We start from the raw sequence: 22867 nt of genomic DNA, 5'->3' as shown, positions 1-22867 counted from the left end.
GCTGAAAACAGGAGGATCACTAAGAGCCTGAGTTGTGTAGTGAGACCCTGTACCAAATGCATAAATGGAAAAAAAAATAAACAAAGAAAGCATTGACTGAAAGACTAGGACATACTTGCTGAGAAAATGGTTTTACACACACCATCCCAGTGATTTACCTTCCTTTCCTTTCTATCATCTTCTGACCCTACCTCCTGGATGCTGATGGTCAAACTCTTCGTTGTATTCAACTGTATATTAGCAGATCTAATAATGTGCGATGAGGAAGAAAAGATAGACATTGCCCAATACTGGCATTGACAGCATGAGCCCCTGGTGTTCTTGTCTGTCATTATCACTGGAAATCACTCATGCAGCCATTTATCCTGGGTAAGCAATTGGGTAGGTGAATCAGTCTCCTTAGCTACACAGCATTAGCCTACAGTTTTGATTTTATGTAATCATAAGATTTACTTATCTTTCTGTGAGTTCCCTACAAAGCCTGTGATTTGTATGAGCTGCATTTAACATGTGAGGAATTTCTCCATCCTCATCAGAAGTAGGATAGTTCAAGGTCCACCAGTCCGGTGAGCTTAGCTTTGGGAAAAGCTTCCCCCCAAACACAGAGCAGGCTGGACAAATCACAGTAACTTCCCTAAACCTCCTTTTCCCCTGGCTGCTTGCTCAGGGCCCCGGCACGGGGCTCTTTCTGGCTTTACCAAGTCTAGCTGTCAGTTACTTTGTGTTCTAAGGTCAACACACAGGCGAGCTCTCAAATCTACTTCCTTGGATTTCCAGACTCTTTTGGAGAAATCAGGGAATAGCTGTGAGCTTAGAAATTAGGAGGGAAAAAGACAAAGCCCCAAACCATCACCAAAGTAAAATAATTTCCAGAACAATTTAGTTGTGCCAAACAGAAGCTTCAGATAAAAGCCCTACATCTGAAGAGGAAAAATATGGCTGGTTATTAGGAGAGAAAGCACAGAACACAGAAACATTGAGTGATGGTGTAAAATAAAGTGAAAACTATCCCATCAGATAGGGAGCTGCCAAAATTCACGAGCTGTTTTACAGAACAGACAAACCTAATCTCTCCCACCAAAATCAATCTGATATTTCATAAACAAAACTAGGATTGTAAGGAGAAACAGAATATTAAGTATAAAATAAATATTTTTTACTTTATAGGTATTTGCCAAAAATACCCTACTGACCAAAAACAATGTACTTTTTGTAGCTAGGAGTGCATTTTTTTCCTTTTCTTCAGACATAAAACAGTAGCTTATGAATGAAATAAATTTTCATGATTCTTCAATTGGGCTGAAGTCTTTGTCACATGGGTTAAACTGAAGAACAGATTTCAATAAATCATACTCATGTGCAAGCTTATGAGTTCTAAGGATAAATTTACCTTCAAATATTGCTGACTATTGGTGTTCTTTTCTTTTTAAATTCTCATCATATTTGTCCCAAGAAAACATTAAATAACCCACAAAACTTAAATTTCCTCTTTCACCCTGCCTTTGCTGCAGTTACCATTTCCATTGTCATAACCTAAGAAAGAGCAGGAAGAGTGGAAAGGACCCACAAGTCCCTGCACAGATACCCAAATAATCTCAGCAACACCCAAGTCTTTCCAGTTCTTCCTCTTTCTCCCATGGGCCAGCGCCAGCTCAGCCCAGCCTGTCCCTGCTCTCTTGCTGTGTCTTCCCTGGGACAGCTACACCTGTTCAGCCAGAATGCTGAGCATGAGGGGACTCTCAGGTTCCCCTCATGAGCAGAAATGTGCTTTTCCCTCCCCAGATCAAACACACTAGGTAGAAGAAGTACAAAAGCTATACAAAGCCCACAACAGTCTGGCATGTGCTTTGTGTTTGTTGGTGCTGATCTCTGTAGGTGTGATAAACAAACACGCAGGAGGTGTGACCAGGCCCGGTGCCATCTTTAAATATAGGGATGATGTTCATCATGATGGAAAACACACCCACAAACCCTGTATCCTCTAGGTGTCAGTGTTCCAAACTAAAAAAATTCTTTCAACCAAAACAATTTCAAACTCATGAATGGGCATTGTTGAAAATGAATTGTGTTTAGAATATGTGCCTACGCACATGGGACTTTGATGATAAAAATAAATAAGAAGAATTTTCACAATCTTATTCTTAGGATGGGTATGTGCTGGCAACATCTGTAATACATAAAAAATATCATGCATCAAATATCATCTGGGCGATATTTCCTAGCCCATTTCTGTTTATGCTTATTTTGGCAACAATAGTAGATTCTTGTATGCAGTAACATGAAAATTCAGTAAGGGCCAGCCTGATAGCTCAGCAGACGAAGGTGCCTGCTTAGACAGCGCAGCAGCCAGGCTTGGACCCCTGGTGTGCCATAGCAGGCCCGCCCCCTGGGCACGCTGAGAAGGCGATTGAGACGGGGGTGATGGCGCTTGCCTGCAGTCCCAGCACTCGGGAGGCTGAAAACAGGAGAATCAATGCAAGTCTCTATTAGCTGTGGTTTCCCTTAGTCTTAGTGAATTATAATTGACAAATGCAAATATACATATTTATGGTATGCAGGATAATGTTTGGTTGTGTGCATACTTTGTGAAAGAATTACCATAATCTGGTTAATGAATGTCTATCGCTGCACATTTTTGTAGTTTTGAGTATAGAGGGAGCACTTGAAATGTATCTGTATGAAACGTGCAGCGTGCCTCAGTGTTGATCACAGTCACTGCACCATTGGAGCCCCCGAAGTTACTCATCCTGTCTCCCACGTCTCCCACCCTCCAATGCTGACCTCCAGCACTCTTCGCTCTGCTTCACGAGCTCTGCCTCTGTGGGGTCCGTGCATACCTGCGATCCCACGGCACTTGCGCCTCTGTGCCTGGTCCACTTCACTCAGTGCGATGCCCTTCGGACTCACCGAACTCATGGGTTGTCCCGCATGAGGGACATTCTTCGGTGGGCCTGGCTGGCGTACTGTGGTGCTCTACATGTGTTCCCCATTTTCTCTCCCCATTCCTCCGTCAGGGGACACTTAAGGCACAGTCTGTATCTTGGCTACTGCGAGCATGGGGTCACAGCTGTCTCCACATCCCCTTGGGAGGCCTATTCAGGAGTATCCAGTAGTAAGGGTGCTGGACTGCATACTACTTTCAGTATTAATATTTGGGAAATCTCCTCGTTGCTTTCCATGGGTTATTGTACTAGTTTATATTACTTCCAGCACGTCCTCACAGAAACATCTCTTGTTTTTCTATAACAGCCATGCTAGCAAGGGTAAGGTGTTATTTTATAGTGGTTTGTCATGATTGAGCATTTTTTCATAGACCTGTGGGTTGCTCATTTATCTCCTTTTGAGAAGTATCTATTCAAGTCGTTTATCCATTTTGATTGCACAAACTGAGTTTCTTATATATATATTTAGATATTATCAGATACATGATTTGCAAATTATTTCTCTCAATGTGTTTTGTTCCTGTGCTTTTCTGTTCATAACAAAATACCATCATCACCAAGGAACCACACGTGGTGGCTGCACCAGCAATCCCTGCACTCTGGAGGCTGAGGCAGGAAGGTTAGGAGTTCAAGCCCAGCCTGAGAAGCTTAGTGACTTAACAAGACACTGCCTCAAAATGTAAAAAACAAGCAAACAAATAAATAAATAAGGGTGGAGGAGAGAGCTCAGTGCAAAGGTCCTGGGTTCGATCCTTAGTACTATGATACAAAGAAAACATTGTCCAAACCAGTGTCACTAGAACTTTCCTATTCTTCTAGTGGTTTTACATTTTCAAGCTTTATACTAATATCTTTAATTCATTTTGAAGTTATTTTGTTTGTTGTGTGAGAGAAGGGCCCCGCTTCATTCTTCTGAACATAGCTATCTAGTTTCCAAACACCATCTGCGGATGAGCCTGTCATTTCTTCAGTGTTCTTGGAAACTTCACCAGAGGCCAAGTGATCTTAGATACGAGCACTTACTTCTGGTCTTACTCTTGCATTCCATGAGTGAATGTGTCTGCTTTTCATGTACTGTCACACTATTCTGATTACTTTTTGTGCCACTGGGTATTGAACTACACACCTTTGAGCTGTCTCCTTTTCTTCTTCTTCTTCTTTTTTTTTTTTTTTTGTCTTTCTATTTTGAGACAAAACTCACTCAGTCCTTAAGTTGTCTGGCTGGGTTTGAACATGTGATCTGCCTGCGTCAGCCTCCCAGAGTGATAGAATTGCAGGTCAGAACCACCCCCCTTCCTTTATACTGTTAAAATCAGGTGGTGTGAGGGCTTCCTTTTCGGTTGACTGTTCTGGTTATCAGGGAATGTTTTGGTTCTAAACAAATTTCAGAGGTTTGTTGGTTTGTTTCTTTGAAAAGTGTCATTAGACTCATGAGAAATTCCATTACAGGCATAGATAACTTTTTCTCTGCCAATATTTTAACAATGTTCATTCTTCAAGTCCATGAACCAGCCTTTGGAACCAGTTTGCCACTGAAAATGTTTTGTCATGAAGGCTGAAGAAGCCCTAGAATATGATAAGCAGAGACTAATAGGCAATTCTCAGAAATCCAGAATCCTGGCAGGAAGGCCAGCAGTAAGACTCCAGCTCATGGGCTTCCACTGGGAATGGGGACTTTGTTGGGAATAGGACTACAATCCGCGCATGTTGCACTTTGGCAATTACTCAGTCAGTCTATTAAGACTTGCTGACATTTTTCCATGTCTTGAAATTTCATCATTAAGTTAAGGGCTACAAATGATCTGGCAAAGGACATTTCAGTGAAGACTATTGTTCATGAATATCATTAGTAGTTTTTAGCCAGATTAATGGTGAGACTTTGGAGCTGAAATTTGGACATTTTGTCCAAAGGAACCACAGGTTAAGTTGTAGCTAAAAGTCTGACCAATGCAATGGCCTTCTTTGTGTTGAAGTGCATTCTATTTATGCCCGTGCTGATGTAAGAAGTGTTACAGTGAAAGGGCGTCGACTCTGGCCAGGTGCTTTCTTCTGCGTGTGTTGTGATTAGGATGACTCCTCCTTCCTGCTAGTGCAGTTGATCACATTTACGTGTAATCCCTGCACCGCAGGAACAGGCCTCCCTTGATGAAGGCACATAATCCTTTCAATACGTTCTGCATTCATATTTCTAGCATTTCACTGGGATTTGCACACCTATGTGTACCAGAGATGTCACTCTGCATATGTGCGTTCCTTTATTGTCCTAGTGAGACTCAGGTTCTAACCTCAAGTTGAGTTTGGAAGTATTCCATCTTCTTAAATTTTTTTCAAAGGGTTTAAGAGGAAAATGTTCTCATTCTTGTTTAGATGTTTGATAGACGGAGCTGGGGAGATAGCTCGGCAGTCTAAGCGCCTGGCTGGCAAGCGCAAGGACCCCATTCGCTCTCCAGTCCACATGCCAGGCAGCTCCAGGAACACGGGGCACACAAAACCCGGTGCGGTGGCGCCCGCCTGTAATCCCAGTGCTGGAGAGGCTGAGGCAGGAGGATCACTGGGTCTGAGCTCTGTAACAAGACCCTGTACCAAATACATAAATAAATAATTTTTAAAAATTTAAAAATAAATAAATGATTGATAGACTTCACCAACAGGGACATTAGATTCTAGGCTAGAAATTTTTAGTCGGTTTCCACACTCCATATTATTCTCTATGGGCTTTCTATTCTCCGGGTTTCAGTCATTCAGCCTCATACAGAACCTATATGTGTACACGTGTAAATCCGCACGTGGCTACCATGGCTAGTGCTCTTCATGAATTTAACGCCTCAGTACATAATGAACTTCACTGTCCTGTTCCCTGTGATAGTTTTTAGCTGCAAATCTCTTTGTCTGATACACACATTCACCCCTGCTCTCCTTGGGTTACTGTTTGCATAACTTTTTTTTTACTTTATCTTCCTTTACTTTCAGCCAATGTGTGGTCTTAAAGCTAAATGAGGTTCTTCTAGCTTGAATCTTCTTTTTCACTCACTAAACTAATTCATTTTTGTGGGGGCAGGGGGGTTGAACTCAGGACCTGTGATTGTAGGCAAGCGCTTATTCTACTGAGCTATCTCCCCAGCCCTCAACTCAGACTTTTCATTGGAAGATTTTAATTGATTTTCATGTGAAATAATTACTTCTAGGTCAAAGATTTCTTTTTTCCATTTTGTTGTTTCTGTTTTATATTTCACTTGCTAAAATCTTTTGTGATTTGATCATTTTTTGTCATGCCATGTCTTTATGTCCTTCTACAGCAAATTTGCTACAAAAATTTTCATGGATAAATAGTGATTATCATAGTGTTCACATAAAACATCTCATAGTTATTGCAATCTATTTCAAACCACTAAATTCATTCCAGCCACATATAAAAATCTGCATTTTAGTTTTTCCTGCCTCTACATTTTGTGATTTGTCTGTCTATTTCAAGTGTTATGGATTAGACCTAGGACCTTCACACTGACTTATATTACTAATAAGTTATTATAATTGTAGCAATTTTCATTATTTATGTCTTTTAACTCTTACACTAGAGCTTAGAGGATTTGCACACCACCACTGTTATATCAGAGAATTTTGAGCTTGATTATATTGTTACATTCCCAATGACTTTCACATGTTTTCATGTTTTGGATGTCCTTTAGCTTGAGCTTGGAGAGCTCTCTTTAGCATGTCTTGTAAGCAGATCAAATGACACTAAATTCATATGGTTTTTCTTTATCTAGGAAAGTTTTAATCTCTCCTTCATTTCTGAAGGGCAGCAACTATTCAGACAAAATATTCTTGGCTGCGGTTTCACTCCACACTAAAGATAGCACTGTAGGGTATCAGAATGCTGCTGAGAAATCCACCGGCAGCTGGTCAGAGGTTCCCTTATATGTGAGGAGCGGCTTCTCATGCTGCTTTTAACTTTCACAGTTTGGTTATAAGGTTTTTGAGGCCAGATCTCCTGTGTTTAACTTAGCTAAGGTTTTTTTGGTCTCCAGAGATTTAAGCATTTGTTTCCCTCTCCATTATTTTCTGTCATTATGTCTTTAGAGAAGCTTTCTCTTCTCCTTTTGAATTCCAGTAACGCTGGTTGTGGCTCTCTCAGTGGAGATCTATGGAAATATAGCAATATGAGCCAGAAAGCTGACATCCGAGGGAGCAAGGAGCAATGAACAAAGCCCGAGGAGAGCTGCTGTCGCTCTTGTAATTTCCAGCAATCTGGGATTCAGTGCGGCAGACAATGGCTTTTCGTGCTGGTGCCCGGTCTGTTCTTTGACCCCTTGCTTGGGATGTTCTCCACTAGCATTATGTAAACTTAGAGTTAGGAAGTGGTGTGCTTGTCTTGTCACTGATGCCCTGGAAGAGGTAAATGCCTCTTTAACTCTCTACCTAACTCTAAGTTTGTGTTCACAAAAATAGTTATGCAGATGCCTTAGTCTGTCTTTAGCCCAAATAAATGTGGGAGTTTTCCATGGCTCAGGGCTCACATAGAGAGATACTAATCTCAGTGAGATCTCTGAAGCTACATTAATCCAGTTTTCCCTTCGTTTCCTTCAGCTTCAACTGTAACACAGCAGAGACCCATATGGTACATAGGATTTCTGCACTCTTCTCCTCTTTATTCTTTTTCTTCCACTGACTTGTTATTTCAAATGAGCCACCCCAAGTTCACAGACTCTTCCTTTGGTTTGATCATGCCTGCTTTTGGAACCGCCTATGGGAATGTTCAGGACAGTTACGTGTTCCTCAGCTCTGGAATTTCTCTTCAGTTCTATGTGTGGTTCCTATCTCTTCACTGAATCTCTCATTGTATTCATAACTTCCCTGAAATCTTTACCTCTACCTGTGCATTCTCTTGGAGTTGCCTGGAATGTAATTGAGTTCAGTTCTGCTGCAGTTAGTTTGTACATCTCCATTCATTTGCAGTCAATAGCTGGTGCCTTACTGTGATGGTATCTCTTTATTGTTCACAATCCTGGTGTGCTTGTCTTGTCATTGATGCATGTGAAGAGGTAAATGCCTCTTTAACTCTTTACACACTGGCTTCATTCACCCCGTGCAGAGCATCTCCGTGGGCTAGAGGCCCTGTACATAGGTGCACTTACTGTTGGAGTCTTGTAGTTGGCTAAGATACAGTATTCTGAAGTGGATAGAAGCTAGAAAGAGAATGTGGCAAGGCTGTGCTCCTCCTAAACATACCTTCATCCCTGTCTGAGTGCCTATGCAAACAATTGCATTCCAGGCTGCATTTCTCTATTAGACTGGAAGAACAATTCTTTTGGTACAGATCTGTCAAATTTAGGTTTTAAATAAGTAAGGAGTTTATTTTCTCATTGTAGAAGTCTAGATATGATCATCCATTTCTGGTCATGTGACTTTGTAGAGCCACACAGAACCCTCACTCCTTTCAGATTTTAGATTTCGTTTTGCTTTGTGATTGCAAAATGACAGCTCCACTGTCAGCGCCACATCCACCTTCCTGGAAGGAGTCAGTGGGAGGAGTAAGGGAAACAGGACTGACAGCTAAATCTACCCTCTCTTAAAATTTCTCTGCCCAGTAACTTCCACACATATTTCCTGTGTTGCTGCATCACATTCTGACCTCAGCTGCAGGGGAGATGGCAACATGTACGTACACAAGTGCCTCGGATTCTGAACCACAAACTCAGTTTGTTCTGTGATTCTGGAGAAGAAATGTCACTAGGGTTCATTGCCCTTATGAAGTGAGACATTACTGTATCCATGGGCTGCATGCTCTGAAGAAGCACGTTACGTTACTGGAGAAGGAGTGTTGAGCAGAGACTCTACAACAGTTTCTCCAGTGGTCACTTTCTCTAAGGAGGTGTCCCAAGACTCTCATGCCAATATCAAAACAGGGTTTCCCTAGCCTGTTTTTAACCTTGTAAACCATCTCATTTTCCCTTAAGGTCAGAACTGAATGGTCGTGTGTATCATACAGTGAAACATGCACAAAGGATACGTTTATCATATTTCACACTAAGATTAACTTTTGAATGAGGAAAAAAGGAGAACTCTTTCCTGCTTTCTTCAAGTGTGTGACTTAGTATAGTGAAAGCATGGATTGGACAACCACATCAAGGACAGGAAACTACTACTTCTGGGCCAGATGTGGCCCCCAGACTGGCTTTGCACATTCCATAATCTGAAGAGAGCTGTGACAGCCTTACAGAATTCGAAAATAAGACAGGAACATGAAGCAAAAACTGTGTGTATGTTACAAGCCCTAAAAGATGTGCTACCAGATGAAAACATTTGGCAAAGCTTGACACAGATAAAAGTTTATCACACTTCTTTTTGTCCCTGTATACAGTATAAGAAAATTGCCAACCTACGCCTGCTCCCACCCCGAAAACCACATGTCCTACCCATCACAGGAGGAGGAAGGGGTCTTCCCTCCAACTCCTCACTCAAGTTCATCAGCTAAATACTGAGGTTTTGATGAAAGTATATTTTAATAACTGTTAACTAGTAGTTTTCTCTTGTCATGTATGTAGTTTTCCCTTGTCATGTATGTAGTGTTAGGATGAAAGATCCCAAACAGGAATTCACATCACCCCCGTGAGATATATTTCTCCCATTTTGTCCTTAGTGACTTCTAGAGAAGTTGAAGTTAGAGAGAAAAAGAAATCCTTCCTGTCACGATTGCTCCACCTGGCGAGCCCATCCAAGGCAGTGATTTAGGGAAGCATGCATAGAACGATTATCGTCAAGTTCATTGACTTTAATGTTGTGTAAGGTATCTTGAAAGGGATTCTAGTGTTGTATAGTCTTCCTACAAGTTCAAGAAAAGCATGAGAAATTTTTTCTTCCTTGTCAGGGAAGCTCCAGATGCCTGCTGCAGTGCTAGGTGGGGCACAACTGTAACTCCTGCACTCTGAGAAGCCAAGGCAAGAGGAACATGAGTTTGACCCCTGCCTGGGTAATTTAGCAACTTCGTAGACCCTGTTTCAGGAATAAACAATATAGAAGGATCAGGGTATAACTTAGTGTGAAGGCCCTGAGTTCATGCCATAGTTTCCCCTCTTCCCCACAAAAGAAACTCAGGGTAAAATTAAAAAATATCAAAGCACGTTCACACTCAGCTGATGGGTATTAGGGCAGAAGAATCTCAGAAAACAAACAAAACAAGCTCCTTGCAGAAACTAGATCTTTATATATTTCATTAATAAAATGTGTACTGTGGAAATAAAAAAGTAAATGATACAGCAGAAGTAGCACCATGCCATGAGTTACAGAGGCCTCAAAATAAATAGATCACACTCCTCTTCCATTCATCTGCTAGCTTAGTACCATGGAACCATTTCCATTTCAAAAGCCATAGGCAAATGGCACCAATTAAAATAGGAGAGTTATGGTTGTCACACTTCCCTATTTATGGAGCCTTTGTATAAACACAATTATACACTTGATCTTAGCCAAAAGGCCAAGAAGCGATAATGAACACAATTACAAAAGCACACAAGTCATGGGTTCTGAGCTCTTTGCTAAAATTTCTGAGAATACCCAAGCATTCTTTTCATGTGGATCCTGCCTGGGTATATTTCTTACAGACTTTCAGTAACAGTGTTTCTGTTGACAACAGGGAAAACGCTCTCAGCAGAACAAAGGTCTCAGCGTTGATAACCAAACTGCAGCTCAAACTGCTAAACAAACACCGGAGGCCAGAGTCCACCAGAGCCACCTGTGCTCCTAGAGGTCAAGCTGGGATGCGCCTGTCCTTATAACAAGGCTTTGTCCCCACAGGGAGCTGGCGGAACTCGCCTCTGAGGAGCAGACCCATGGACTGCATCATCCAGAAGGCCGAAACCCTGGACAGGGCTCATGTGATGCAGGTCGTCTGGGACGATGGAGGAGAGTCCCTGTACCCGGCCGTGTGGCTCAGGGACAACTGCCAGTGCTCTGACTGCTACCTGGATTCCGCGAAAGCCCGGAAGCTTCTCCTGGAAGCCCTTGATGTGAACATCAATATTAAAGGCTTGACGTTTGACAGGAAAAAGGTAATTTTCCCCCAAATGATCTCTCCCTGTCCTTAAATAAAGTTACTGACCTATCATGATTTAAACAGCAGTCTCTTCCCGTGATCGTGCACGTAGCCATCTGGACAGCCGCCTGCGTGGTGCGCTGCGCAAACTAATCAGGCTCACTAAGTGCAAGTGTCTGCTATCAATACTGCTGCCACATTTTTAATAAAATCTAACACACTCTACAGTGCTGCTCATCGCCTCTTTAGGCAGGGGCAACCTTAAAACAAAATCCAACCATTTCTACAACAAAAACAGCATTTATCCATCTGTAAAATAGGAATACTGGCCAAGTGTGCTCAGAGGGATTGGAACTCCACAAGATGAGACGGGAGAAATGTTTATGATAGAGCTGATCAACATTGCTGGGATGCAGTGACCACACAATAAATAGTGCAGATTAATATTTAATCAGATCAGTGGGCAGATGTCTGAGGTTTATCCTGAAAGCACAGTTCTGGGAACCTAGCCAGATGTGCCCACCATCCTGGCTGCCTCTTCCAAGCTCACCTGACTTCTTATCAGGAGATAAACATAACCAGAAAGGTCGCCCTGCACCCCACGTGCCCCTCATCTCCAAGGACCTTATGCCTCTGTCTCGCTGCCCACAGGGCTGCCTTCCCCCTAGAGCCCTGCTTCTGCTGCTTATTACATGTAACCTCTCAGAACGATGCCACTACTTTTTTGTGTGTGTATTTAGGACAGGGTATACAGGATAGGGTCTCACTGTGTGGATTCGACTCGTAGTGATCTGCCTGTATACAGCCCCCAAGGGCTGGGATTACAGGCACGCACCACCATGCCCAGTCTCAATCACTACCTCAGCGTGCCCCAGGGGCAGGGCCAGCAAGGCAGCCCCGGGGATCAAACCCCCGGCCCCTGCGTCTGCCGACGCAGGCGCTTTAATCCGCTGAGCTACTTGGTGGGCCGATGCCATTACTTTCATTGTGACTCAGGATCATTGTCATTATTATATGTTCTCCTTGTCATGATCGTCCGGACACCCATACTCTTGGCAGGAATCTCAACTGACATCTAACTTCAGTCATCACAGGAAGTTTGGGGGCCACTGGTTCAGAGGACAGGACAGGAACTTCAGGCTCAGCCCAATTCTTTTTCGCAGTTCTAGTTTAGCAGCCTGTGCCACTTGGCTTGGGAGGAAAGCAAAAGAGAAGTGGGCACAACTGCATCCCTAGTTACCTTAGAAAACGCCCAGAAACAGCACTGGTGGGGACGGGGAGCACGCAGATGGGAACTTCGCCGGTGGGTGAACTCTACGTTTTGTGTTCCAAGGTGTACATAACGTGGCCGCACGAGCACTACAGCGAATTCGAGGCTGACTGGCTGAAGAAGAGATGCTTTTCCCGACAGGCCAGAGCCAAGCTGCAAGGAGAGCTGTTTTTGCCAGGTAATGTCACCATGGCCTTCAACATGGTGTAAACCCCTCATGATAAGGCTATTTTATAACATATATAATTAATTGTTCACAATTATGGGATACAGGCAGGTAATTTGTTTAATGGTCAAATCAGGGCACTTAATACTTCTACCTCCCCCTTTGCATGGCTCTCGTAGTGAGAACTGTGCTCAGCACAAAAGCCACACATCCCTGTGATTTGGGTAAGAGCGTGCTGTCATTCACGGAGACATTAAAGATTCCCAGCATGGATGGTCTGGGCAGAACTGAAAAGGCGTATGGAGCAGCTTCACGTTCCAGTGAGGCAGGACCACAGCAGCTGGCACGCACCTTTGTCATCGAAATGTCAACCTGGTGCACCACAGATGCTCTGAAAAAAGTATGCCCTGCAGAGAAGCAGGCTAAGCCCAAAGCACACTTACCCTGCCTAAACAGTTTAGTCTCAACCAGATTAATGTAAATCAACAAAGCAGGATTTCCTGAACTGGTGGCCACAGGTAGAACTTGGTCACCACAGAATCCATGAAAGGATGAACAGGGCAAAGGTCTGAGAGTTCTGCAGAACTAGGACACCGCAGAGGGCACTGGCGGCCCTCATCCCTGACCCAGAAAGCCCAGCGATTCTTCCTACCTGTGCCTGCAGGAACACACCTGTGCATATACAAGCACTTTTGTCTGGAAGTGGTTTAGGTGGGGGGGGGGGTCTCAGTGACAACCTGTGACCAGAAAACTGTTAGAAAAGCAACAGAGAACAGAGTGAGAGGGAAAGGAAGACATTGCTCCTTTCCTTGTCCTTTTTTTCCTTTTCATTTGTAAAATTTTCTTAAGCAGAGTATAAAAAAGTAGATAAGACATTAGGATGATACACAATGTCTATTATCACCACTCCTACTCAATATACTCCTGGAAACACCAGCAGGAGCCCTGAGACAAGACAGAAAAATAAAGCATTAAGATTGGAAAGGAAGAAGTTGAGCTCATTATTTGCAGATGACACTATACTCTATACGGAAGACCCAAAAAAACTTCACCAAAAACCTCCTAGAATTAATAAACACATTCAGCAGCATAGCAGGTTACAAAGTCAGCCTGCAAAATCAATAGCATTCCTCTACTTAAGCAAGAAAACATTGCTTTTGAAATTTAGACAAAATATAAAAATCAAATCAATTTTTTAATGGAAAAATACTATAAGAGAGATCAAACAGAGGCACTGGTGAGGGTAGGAAAAGTGTATGCTTCACTTTCTCTTGAAGACTTATTACATGACATTATGTGAGTCAGAGGCCAATTTTAGCATGTGACTTTTTGTGTATTCACAGGAAACTTAACTTCTACACACACACATACACACACACACACACACACACACACACACACTAACAAGGCAAGGCGCTTTCATTTCCGCTGTTAACAAGACGATACTGGGCCATTCATTACCATTGAGCAACTGCTCATAGTGTTGAATTCTCTAACACCAGCAGTGGGAACTCTAAGTCAAGTGTGAAATGTGAAATCCACCTTCCTTTTTTCAAGCCAAAATTCTCCAACTTGTATGCTGATCTCCATGGCTCCAAGGCTTTAAATGCTGGATTTCTAGCTGTTATAGGAGATAGAGGTGCTATTCACTAATTAACTTGACAGCTTCCTCTTTTTCCACTGTTTTCAGTCCTAAAGTAGAGTAGTGTCCCCTCTTCTGTGGGCATAGACTAGTGTCACTGAGAAAGAAATTCTATTTGTTGAGTCTCATCATTCTGACAATTGACATGGTTTTATTTGAATGCTTTGTTTCTGGGACAAAATACCCAAGACCCAAAATGAAGGAAGGAAAGGTTTATCTAGCTCACAGTTTGTGGAGGTTTCAATCTATACTCCGCTGGCTCCCAGACAGAGTGGCACATGGAAGAGGGCAGCAGGTCATGGCAGCAGAAAACAGCCAAGAGCATAGTGAAGGGCAGCAGCTGTGCTTCTAGCCTTTACATCATAAACAAGCTACCTGGGGCTGGGGCTGTAGAACTCACACAATGTCCACGCTTTCCTCTTGCACAGGATGAGGATGTTTACAACTAAAACTCCTGGCTCCTTGCTGAGTAACTTAATTAAATTTTAAACTTCTCAAGTTGACACAATGTATCAACCAATACAATCCACCCCTTGGCAATCTGGCAATCAGACATTTCCTTAAACTAGTTTCCAGGTACATAAACATGGTCATTAATATTTTACAACTTGTACATTGTATTACGTTAGAACAATGACATTTTCCCCTGGGCACCACATCCCAAAGACACATGCACACCGCTTTATGCAAAAGGCATTTTAGTCCATCCCTAAGAGTTGCTGAAGTCCTAACAGTTTTAGCATTGCTGAAAAGTCTAAGTCCCAAGTCTCTTCCAAAATCTAAGGCAAACTCTTAACTGTGAGCCCCTGAACAAATGAAAAGTTAAACACTTCTAACATTGAGTGGCACAAAATAAACATCACCATTCCAAAAGGTACACACAGAAGGGACCAAAACAAGTCCAAAACCCACAAGAGCAAAGATTAAGTCATGTAGTGAAACTTCTGAAACAATCTTTTGTTTATTTGTTTAAGTACATAGTCTACAGGGTCTCAATATATAGATCAGACTTGTAGTGATTCTTCTGTTTTCAACTTCCCAAGTGCTGGAATTACACGTGTGCACCACCACACCCAGTCTCAATCACTGTCTCAGCATACCCCAGGGGCAGGGCTGGCACGGCACCCAGAGATTGAACCCTGGCTTCTGCACTCTGCCTAAGCAGGCACTTTAGTCTGGGCATTTGAAGCAATCTGTAATGAGTTGTGAGCTCCAGAAACCTTACATGGATCCACCCCATAGCACTTCTGGTAGCTCCCATGGCTTTTCTCTAGGGCAGGCTTTGCTCCCTCCTTGCAGATTTTCTCAGACAATACTGGACCCTGGCTTTTTCAAACTTCTGGGGTTTCCATTGAATAGGTTTCTCACTCACAGCTTTACACACTGCCCTCTTGGGCACACTGCTGGCTTCCCAGGTCTTCCAAAATCCAGGTGAAAGCTTTCTTAACCTCAGAACTCCTGCATTCTGAATGTGTCTAAAGCCACCACCACATGGATGATACCAAGGCCTGCTGCCAGCAGGAGCAGCATCCAGGCTTTCTTCTCTCTTGACTGTAGGGTTGAGTGCCTGGATTGATGAGCACTCCGAACATGATTTCAAGGAACAAATTATCTGCCGGCACCATTCTGGAACCTGGTGTGGCTGCCACTTCCATTCTGTAAAATGGGGCTCTGGGTCTTTCTCCTCAAAGCAAAGTCCCTCACCCTTGCAATTCTGAGGCTGCAAAGGACACAAGCCTGCCGCCTACTGTGATGCCCTCAGGACATCTTTTCTACTCTCCTGTTCCTCCTGGGAAATGGAGATCTCAGCTCTATCTTTGCAGTCCACAGCCTTCCCAGAGCTTCCTTTCTGGCCAAACTCACATTGTAAATCATCCTGCTGGGCTCTTTGCTCTTGACTCTCAACATATATCTGACTAAAAGCCCCTAACAATAGCCATGCCACTACCCCAAATTCAAGTGCCTTGGGATTTTCTTCGTCAGATTAACTAATCCACTTCACTTAATCTTAGTCTCAAACAAAGTCCCTGGCAGGAGAAAATACAAACTTTCTGCCAAGCCATAACACAAATCATCTGGAGTCCAACAACCAGTTACAGTTCTTTTTCCCAGCAGAAACCTCCTCATTCTGGTCTTTACAGGCAGGATTTCTAACAGCATTCTGGTCTTCTGAGTTCTGACCAGCATGTCCCATAAAGAAGAGCCAAAGGCATTCCAGCTCTTCTCTAGTAGGCAACATCTACAAATCTTTCCTGTCTCTTCCCATAAGCCATTCCCAAAAGCTCTTGAACAATATGGTCAGGTAGTCACAGAAATTATCCCACTTCTCTGGTACCAAATTCTGTCTCATTACTTTTTACTTGTTGCTGCGACAAAATACTGACATCCAAAATTAAGGACATAAAGGTTTATTTAGCTCATAGTTTGTGGAAGTTTCAGTCTATACTTAGCCAGCTCCCAGGTAGAATAGCAGGTCATGGCAGCAGAAAACAGACAAGAGCAAAGTGAAGGGCAGCAGCTGTGACTTCTAGCTAGCCTCTCTCCCCTCCTTATACTATAAACAAACTACTCTGTGGTTGTGGGTACAGAACTCACACAATGTCCATGACCATGACCTCCTCTTGTACAGAATGAGGATGTTTATAACTAAGGATCCTGACTCTCTGCTGAGTCAATTACATTTCAAAACTTTTCAAGTTGACACACTATATCATCCAGTACAAAACTCAACACCCAAAATGAATAGCATTCCTCTACACAAGCAAGAAGACATTGCTTTTGAAGCTTAGGCAAAATATGAAAATCAAATCAATTTTTTAAAATAGAAAAACACCATAAAAGAAATCAAGCAGCGGCACTGGTAAGGGTAGGAAAAGTGCATGCTTCACTTTCTCTTGAAGATTTATTACATGACATTATGTGAGTCAAAGGCCAACTTTAGCATGTGACTTTTTATGTATTCACAGGAAACTTAACTTCTACACACACAATAACCAGGCAAGGCGCTTTCATTTCCGCTGTTAACAAGATGATATTGGGCCATTCATTACCCTTGAGCAACTGCTCATAGTGTTGAATTCTCCAACACCAGCAGTGGGAACTCTAAGTCAAGTGTGAAATGTGAAATCCACCTTCCTCTTTTCAAGCCAAAATTCTCCAACATGTTTGCTGATCTCCATGGCTCCAAGGCTTTAAATGCTGGATTTCTAACTGTTACAGGCCGTAGAGGTGCTACTCACTAATTAACTTGACAGCTTGCCCTTTTTGTTTAGAATTTCAGTTCTAAAGTAGAGTAGTGTCCCCTCGTTTTTGAGCATAGAGTAGTCTCCTTGAGAAAGAAGTTCTTCTGCTTCTTGAGTCTCATCATTCTCACAGTTGACAAGGTTTTATTTAAGTGCTTTGTATCTAAGCCAGTCAGGGTCCATTTTCCCCTTAACCCAGCCCTTTAGAGGCGAGCATAGATGAGCATCCTGGGAAAACAGCTTTTCTGGCTTCCTCCAATGAATGCCTTACTGATTTTTCAGGGATCTTCACTCATCTAACTTCAGAGCAACTGCGTGGATCCGATAGCATGATCTCAAATGCATTACTTTCTATTTCCTTTAGCTTTCTTCTGGTACTGAAAATATTTTTTTCCTAAACTCTGCCCTAATTTGGTAATCTTGTCAAATTTTAGTTTCATTTCCTTCCAGTTCTTCCTTAGATTGTTTCAGAAAGTAAAGCCAAAGTTTTATTATTACAGCTTAGGTTTTTAAGCTCTGTAAAAGGATAAGGCCAGTCCCTTCCATTAATATTTCTGGAGGAGTGCTGTTTTATAGCTTACACTTCTCAGTACTGTCAGGCAGTAGCGGGATGGAAAGGATACTAGACTCGGTTAAGTAGTGGAAAAAAGCTGCTCATGATGCCAGGCTGCAATCATGAACAACACAAGGAGTGCTGGCTGCTTTGCAGACACTGGAAAAATTTTAATGGTTTAAAACAAGATCGGATTTTCACAAATACATTCTCAAGCTGTGCAGTTGGTGTGTAAAAGAAGAAATTAATGGACCGTGTTTGGAAATCTGGCTCCCTGGCTTTTTGCCTGTAGAACTCAATCCCCTGTCGCACTGCCAGTGCGTAGTTTCAGACCCTAAACCTCTAAGCATTTCAACCAACTCAGCTTCATTTGTGAAAGAATTTGGTTTTTGGGTCCCATTAGTAGTGTTTCCTCTCCTGTTCCTTCCTTAGAGGAAGGACATTTCCGATCTGGAGTCGCACTCTTCCCCCGACATGTGACAATCGACCACGGGATGGGCGTATCAGGAAAATGCAGGGTCTGGCTGTCATGAAGCAGCCGCTGTGGGTGCAAGAGGGGAAGAATCATCTTCCCTTCCTAAATTTCCATTCAGCAGCACAGACAGTGGGGGCCAACATGTTGCTGACTCTGTCAGGAAGTACCGAGACTAAAATTAAAGCCTGGGCTCTGTCCCTGAGGGCTTGTCAGGTCTAGTAGAAAGCAAGAGCCTTGAAAATGAGGTCGTGTGATGCTTTACTTTAAGCCCGTTATGACTACGCACTACAGATTAATGATGTGACAGAAGCCCAAGTCCGAAGAGACCGGGGAACAATTTTTCCGCTGGGTTGAGATTCATCCGCCAGAACATAAGGAAAATTCCCAACAGAGAAAACGGCATGTAGAAAATCATCCATGTAGAGGGCAGGGGGACAGGCTTAGGAAACTGCAGTGAATTTAACACTGCCGAGGTTTAAATTTTTATCCAACAAATGAGAAGGAAAAGGCCAAGCTAGGAAATGGTTTCAGTCCCCACCGACCTTTGAATCAGGCAAGGACAGCCAGGCGGGGGTCCTGTTCAGCCCGATCCCCAGTGGAGTCCCTGATATGTGCAGGAATGGGTGCAAGGCCTTTACAGGTTTAGGAAGATGAGCACCTTCATTGTTCAGTCTGCACGTTACCTGTTCAGCGTTGCATCCGTGGGTTTTCATCAAATAAATACGAGCTCCCAAGTGCTCCCAAGCCTGCGACCACCTCCTATACTTCTTTTTCCTCCTGTCCTAGTCTTCTCCACCCAGGGTGCCCCCTCAACCCTAACTTTGCAGGGACCACACAGAGAGCCTGCAGACAGCAGATTTGTGGTGCAGAAGGCACTGGGTGTCGCTGCATGTGTTGGACGGGCCAGACAGGGAGCGATGGGGCAAGGTGAGCACAGGTGGCCAGAGGTCATTGTCTGAGAGACAGCGTGACTGACCGGAGAGTTGGAGAGGCCAGCTGGAGTCCTATTAACCACCAGGATGGGAGATCCCTGGCGCTATCCTCTACTCTCTGCCAATTTAAAACTGGAGTATGGCAGCCTAGTGTATGACCACTTCCACACATGGGTGAAAATTGAGGACTTTAAAATAACCCTAGAAAGATAAAGTGTTTTCTTTTTCATGTGATTGTATTTGAGCTTCCACGTGCATTTTTTTAAATAATTATACATTCATTTGTATAGCAGTGAGGCACAAAATTTCAACTGAATGAACGAGAATGAAAAGAGACAATCTCAGTATACTCCAATTGCATATCTTTATAAATCTCTTTGCTCTTTTCATGAATATTCAGCATCTGAATGAATGCTAGTTTTTCCTAAATCTCTGAATTGGTACTAAAGCATTTTATATTAATCACCACCTTCAGTAATATTTATTATTGAAAGTTGCAATTTAAGAAGTTGTAATTTTTGTCATTGGGAAAATCTGGTCAGATTTCCCAGTAGTCTAGGACTAAATACCTTGAGCAGTTGGGAACATTTCCCTGCTTATTTGTCTGTTTTTACATTTTGCTGTGTAGAGGATTTCACTCAGGGCCTCCTACCACTCAGATACTTCTCGAGTTCTGAGTGAACATTTCTCCCTTCAATTCCTTCATCCCTCCCAGTCATTACTGTCAACTTAAGCCAGTCACAACCCTCAGACCATAGCTACAGTCCACCCCTTTGTTCCAGAGAGCACAACACAAGAGGTGAGGACTCCCCAACCAAAATCAGGACTCTGTAAACTCTATTTCCTATCCACAGAGCATTAAAAACAAAATACAATGCTCTCCTTCCTTAAAGGGATCTGTGTGTGCACTTGCACATGAAAACCTTATGACAACGGGCAACACGCTGCAGGTACCACCTTCACAGAACCTTGCCAAAAAGCAAAGATTCCATGTGAACATGTTTTTCATAAGCAAGTAATGTACACAGTGTGCACACATGATGCCTTGTGATGTTTCACCCCATCTCTAAGTGTGGAACTTCCAGGGGTGGGAGTCCACAGTGGAATGATGGTGTTTGTTCCTCCCACTGATATTCTTGGTAACTGTAAAACAGGGATGGGATATTTTGTTGGTGTTTTTTTCCCATGCTGTCTTAGACTGCTCCAACTGTATCAGGGTTGACAGGTCCAACTGGCTCCTGAATGACTCTTCCAGCCTGTTCCCTCCCCATAATCCAGCCACCAGGCATCTCACAAGCAGATCTCCTTCGCTATAGAGAAAGGTGCTGCTTCCACACAGTGCAGTGCTCTCTGCCATAAAAAACGACAGGGAATTGGTGCGCATGAGCAGCGTACTTTCATTCCTGTCTCCTCTCTTCCCTCATCCCTCCCTCCATTTCTCTGTCCCCTTCTCTTTTTCAAAAGGCCGAGATTCCTGTTTCCTATTATCCATCTTGTATTTTACTATTTATTTATATTTTTGGTTTCTCATATAAGAGAAACCATGCAATAGTGAAGGTCACATGCTTGTTTTATTATGGCCTCAAGGTACACCAATTTTCCTATAAATGACCTTAATTTATCCTTGTGTATGGCAGAGTAGTGCTCCCCCGTGTATACGTAGCACACTTGCTTTATCTCTTCCTCTGTTGGTGAACATGCAGGCTGCTTCCAAAATTTAGCCTTTATGATCTGTGCTGCAGTCAAAACCCATTCACTTTTCTGTTGGCCCCGAAGGCTGATAGTTGGCCAGTGACAGAGGGAAACACTGCAGAGCCTGACCCTCTGACAACTCTACTGCAGCCATTATCATGTCCTACCTGGGTTACTGACATAATGTGGCCACTGCCTGCACCCACCCAGCACAGCCTTGCAAGGTCATCTTCTTGTGACCAAGGTCACCTTCCACTACCACTACCACACCTTTGCTCTCTGGTCTTGTGGCCTGAAGGGTACAACCCATGAATTCTCCAATCACCCTCCAGCTGTGGCCTTCCCCACAAGCATGTGGACCTCTGCACAAGCTCTGCCTGCTGCTTGGATCCATTATGCTGCTCCTTCTCTGCTCAAACTCCATAAACCCATTTGACCAGCTCTCCTGGAACCCAAGAGTTGCCCTTCACCAATTCTTCCAGCATGTGTTTACATTTCTCCCAACTCAAACAACACAAAATAGATAGCAAAGAAAGCTCCCCAAGGAAATGTATGTAATCTCAGTGGTAGCACTGGTGCACAGGGCTGTAAAGTGACAACGGGAGAACATACATTTTTCAAGAGAATTTTTACTAGAATGTATTAGGACAAAACACGCTCTTTTTTCTGGTACAAGAGATCGAAATCAGAACTTTGCACTTGCCAAGCAGGTGCTTATGCTGCTGAGCTATCTCCCTAGCCCATGCTAGAATGTATTAAGAAAGAACATGAGTTATGTCAACTTTGTTGACATAGCTATTCATCATGCTGTGCTCCACACAACAGTCTCCAAGGTGAGCTCTTGTGTGAATGCACGCAGCACCCAGTCAGTGGCTTGATCAATTCCTAAGAATACAAAATAAGACCTACTGGGCAAATAGTTTCATTTACACTGAACTTTAATGATAAAATGGGTCTCTTGTAAAGCTAATTCCAATCAAGGGTATGGAATAACATTTTTAGATTTTTCATGAGTACATGTTTGTAACAAAATGATTACATCCCTTGTGGAGATTTGACTCATGGACACAACACAACTGGGTTTCATTTTTCACTCCCTTTGCTCCATTCTCTCTCCTCTCTATCCATCATTTGATCCTTTTCCCATTTTTGTATGTTTGTATTTGGTTCATGGTGTTCACATTTCCTGTGTGGAGCTGGCCCATGTACATAACAGATCTTCTCTTACCCTCTTTCCCCCTCCCTCTGCCCCTTCATCTCGTAATCCCTTCTCCTTCAAGAAAGACCTGTCTCTTCACTCTTATTAGCTATCTTTTATTTTCTGCTCTACTTTTCCTTTCTATATTTTAGGGAAGAGTCTACAGGGTGTTCAGGGTCTCACTAGTAGACCAGACTCATAGTGATCCTCCTGTTTTCAGCTTCCCGAGAGCTGAGATTACTGGCTCACTCTACCACGCCCTCTCAATTGCAGTCTCAGCATACCCTGGGGGCAGGGCCAGAATGGAGGCTCAAACCTCCAGCCCCTGCACCTGCTTGCGGGTGCTTTAATCCACTGAGCTATTTGGCCGGCCCTTTTTCTTCTCTACTTACACTTCAAGTTTCTTATATAAGGGAAACCATGCAATTTTTAAGTGCTTGTTTCTGATTTATTTCACTTAACACCACGCCCAGTCTCAATCGCTATCTCAGAGCACCCCGGGGGTGGGGCCGGCACAGCATGCTGGGGATCAAACCCTAGGTTCTGTATCTGCCTAAGCAGGCACTTTAATCCATCCAGGGCTCTTTTATACTCTTAAAAATTTGCAGAGCACTCCAAAGAGTTTTACTTTAAAATATGGGTTATAACATGTAACTCAGTTGTGCTCCAAATTTTCTGATCAAGGAGATTATGGGGCCACAGAGGAATGTGATCAATGATGTA

The 22867-nt window shown here is 43.1% G+C and overlaps 1 protein-coding gene and 1 pseudogene across 1 annotated transcript in view; one reads left to right on the top strand and one right to left on the bottom strand.

Moving 5' to 3' along the window:
• Nucleotides 1-7317: 7317 nt before the first annotated feature.
• Nucleotides 7318-22867, top strand: part of Bbox1 (gamma-butyrobetaine hydroxylase 1) — a 59660-nt gene continuing 44110 nt past the window's right edge. Inside the window, exons 1-3 of the mRNA XM_004644124.2 lie at nucleotides 7318-7337; nucleotides 10737-10990; nucleotides 12308-12422. Coding sequence (XP_004644181.1) covers nucleotides 10772-10990; nucleotides 12308-12422 — 334 coding nt within the window. The 5' untranslated portion in view covers nucleotides 7318-7337; nucleotides 10737-10771. The remainder of the gene's footprint in view (nucleotides 7338-10736; nucleotides 10991-12307; nucleotides 12423-22867) is intronic.
• On the bottom strand, nucleotides 10227-10428 carry LOC111813499 (annotated as a pseudogene).

Source organism: Octodon degus, unplaced genomic scaffold (assembly GCF_000260255.1).
Source record: "Octodon degus isolate 3935 unplaced genomic scaffold, OctDeg1.0 scaffold00193, whole genome shotgun sequence".
NCBI classification, from domain to species: domain Eukaryota; kingdom Metazoa; phylum Chordata; class Mammalia; order Rodentia; family Octodontidae; genus Octodon; species Octodon degus.
The sequence above is the reverse complement of the archived record's forward strand: the minus strand, read 5'-3'. Positions and strand labels throughout refer to the sequence as shown.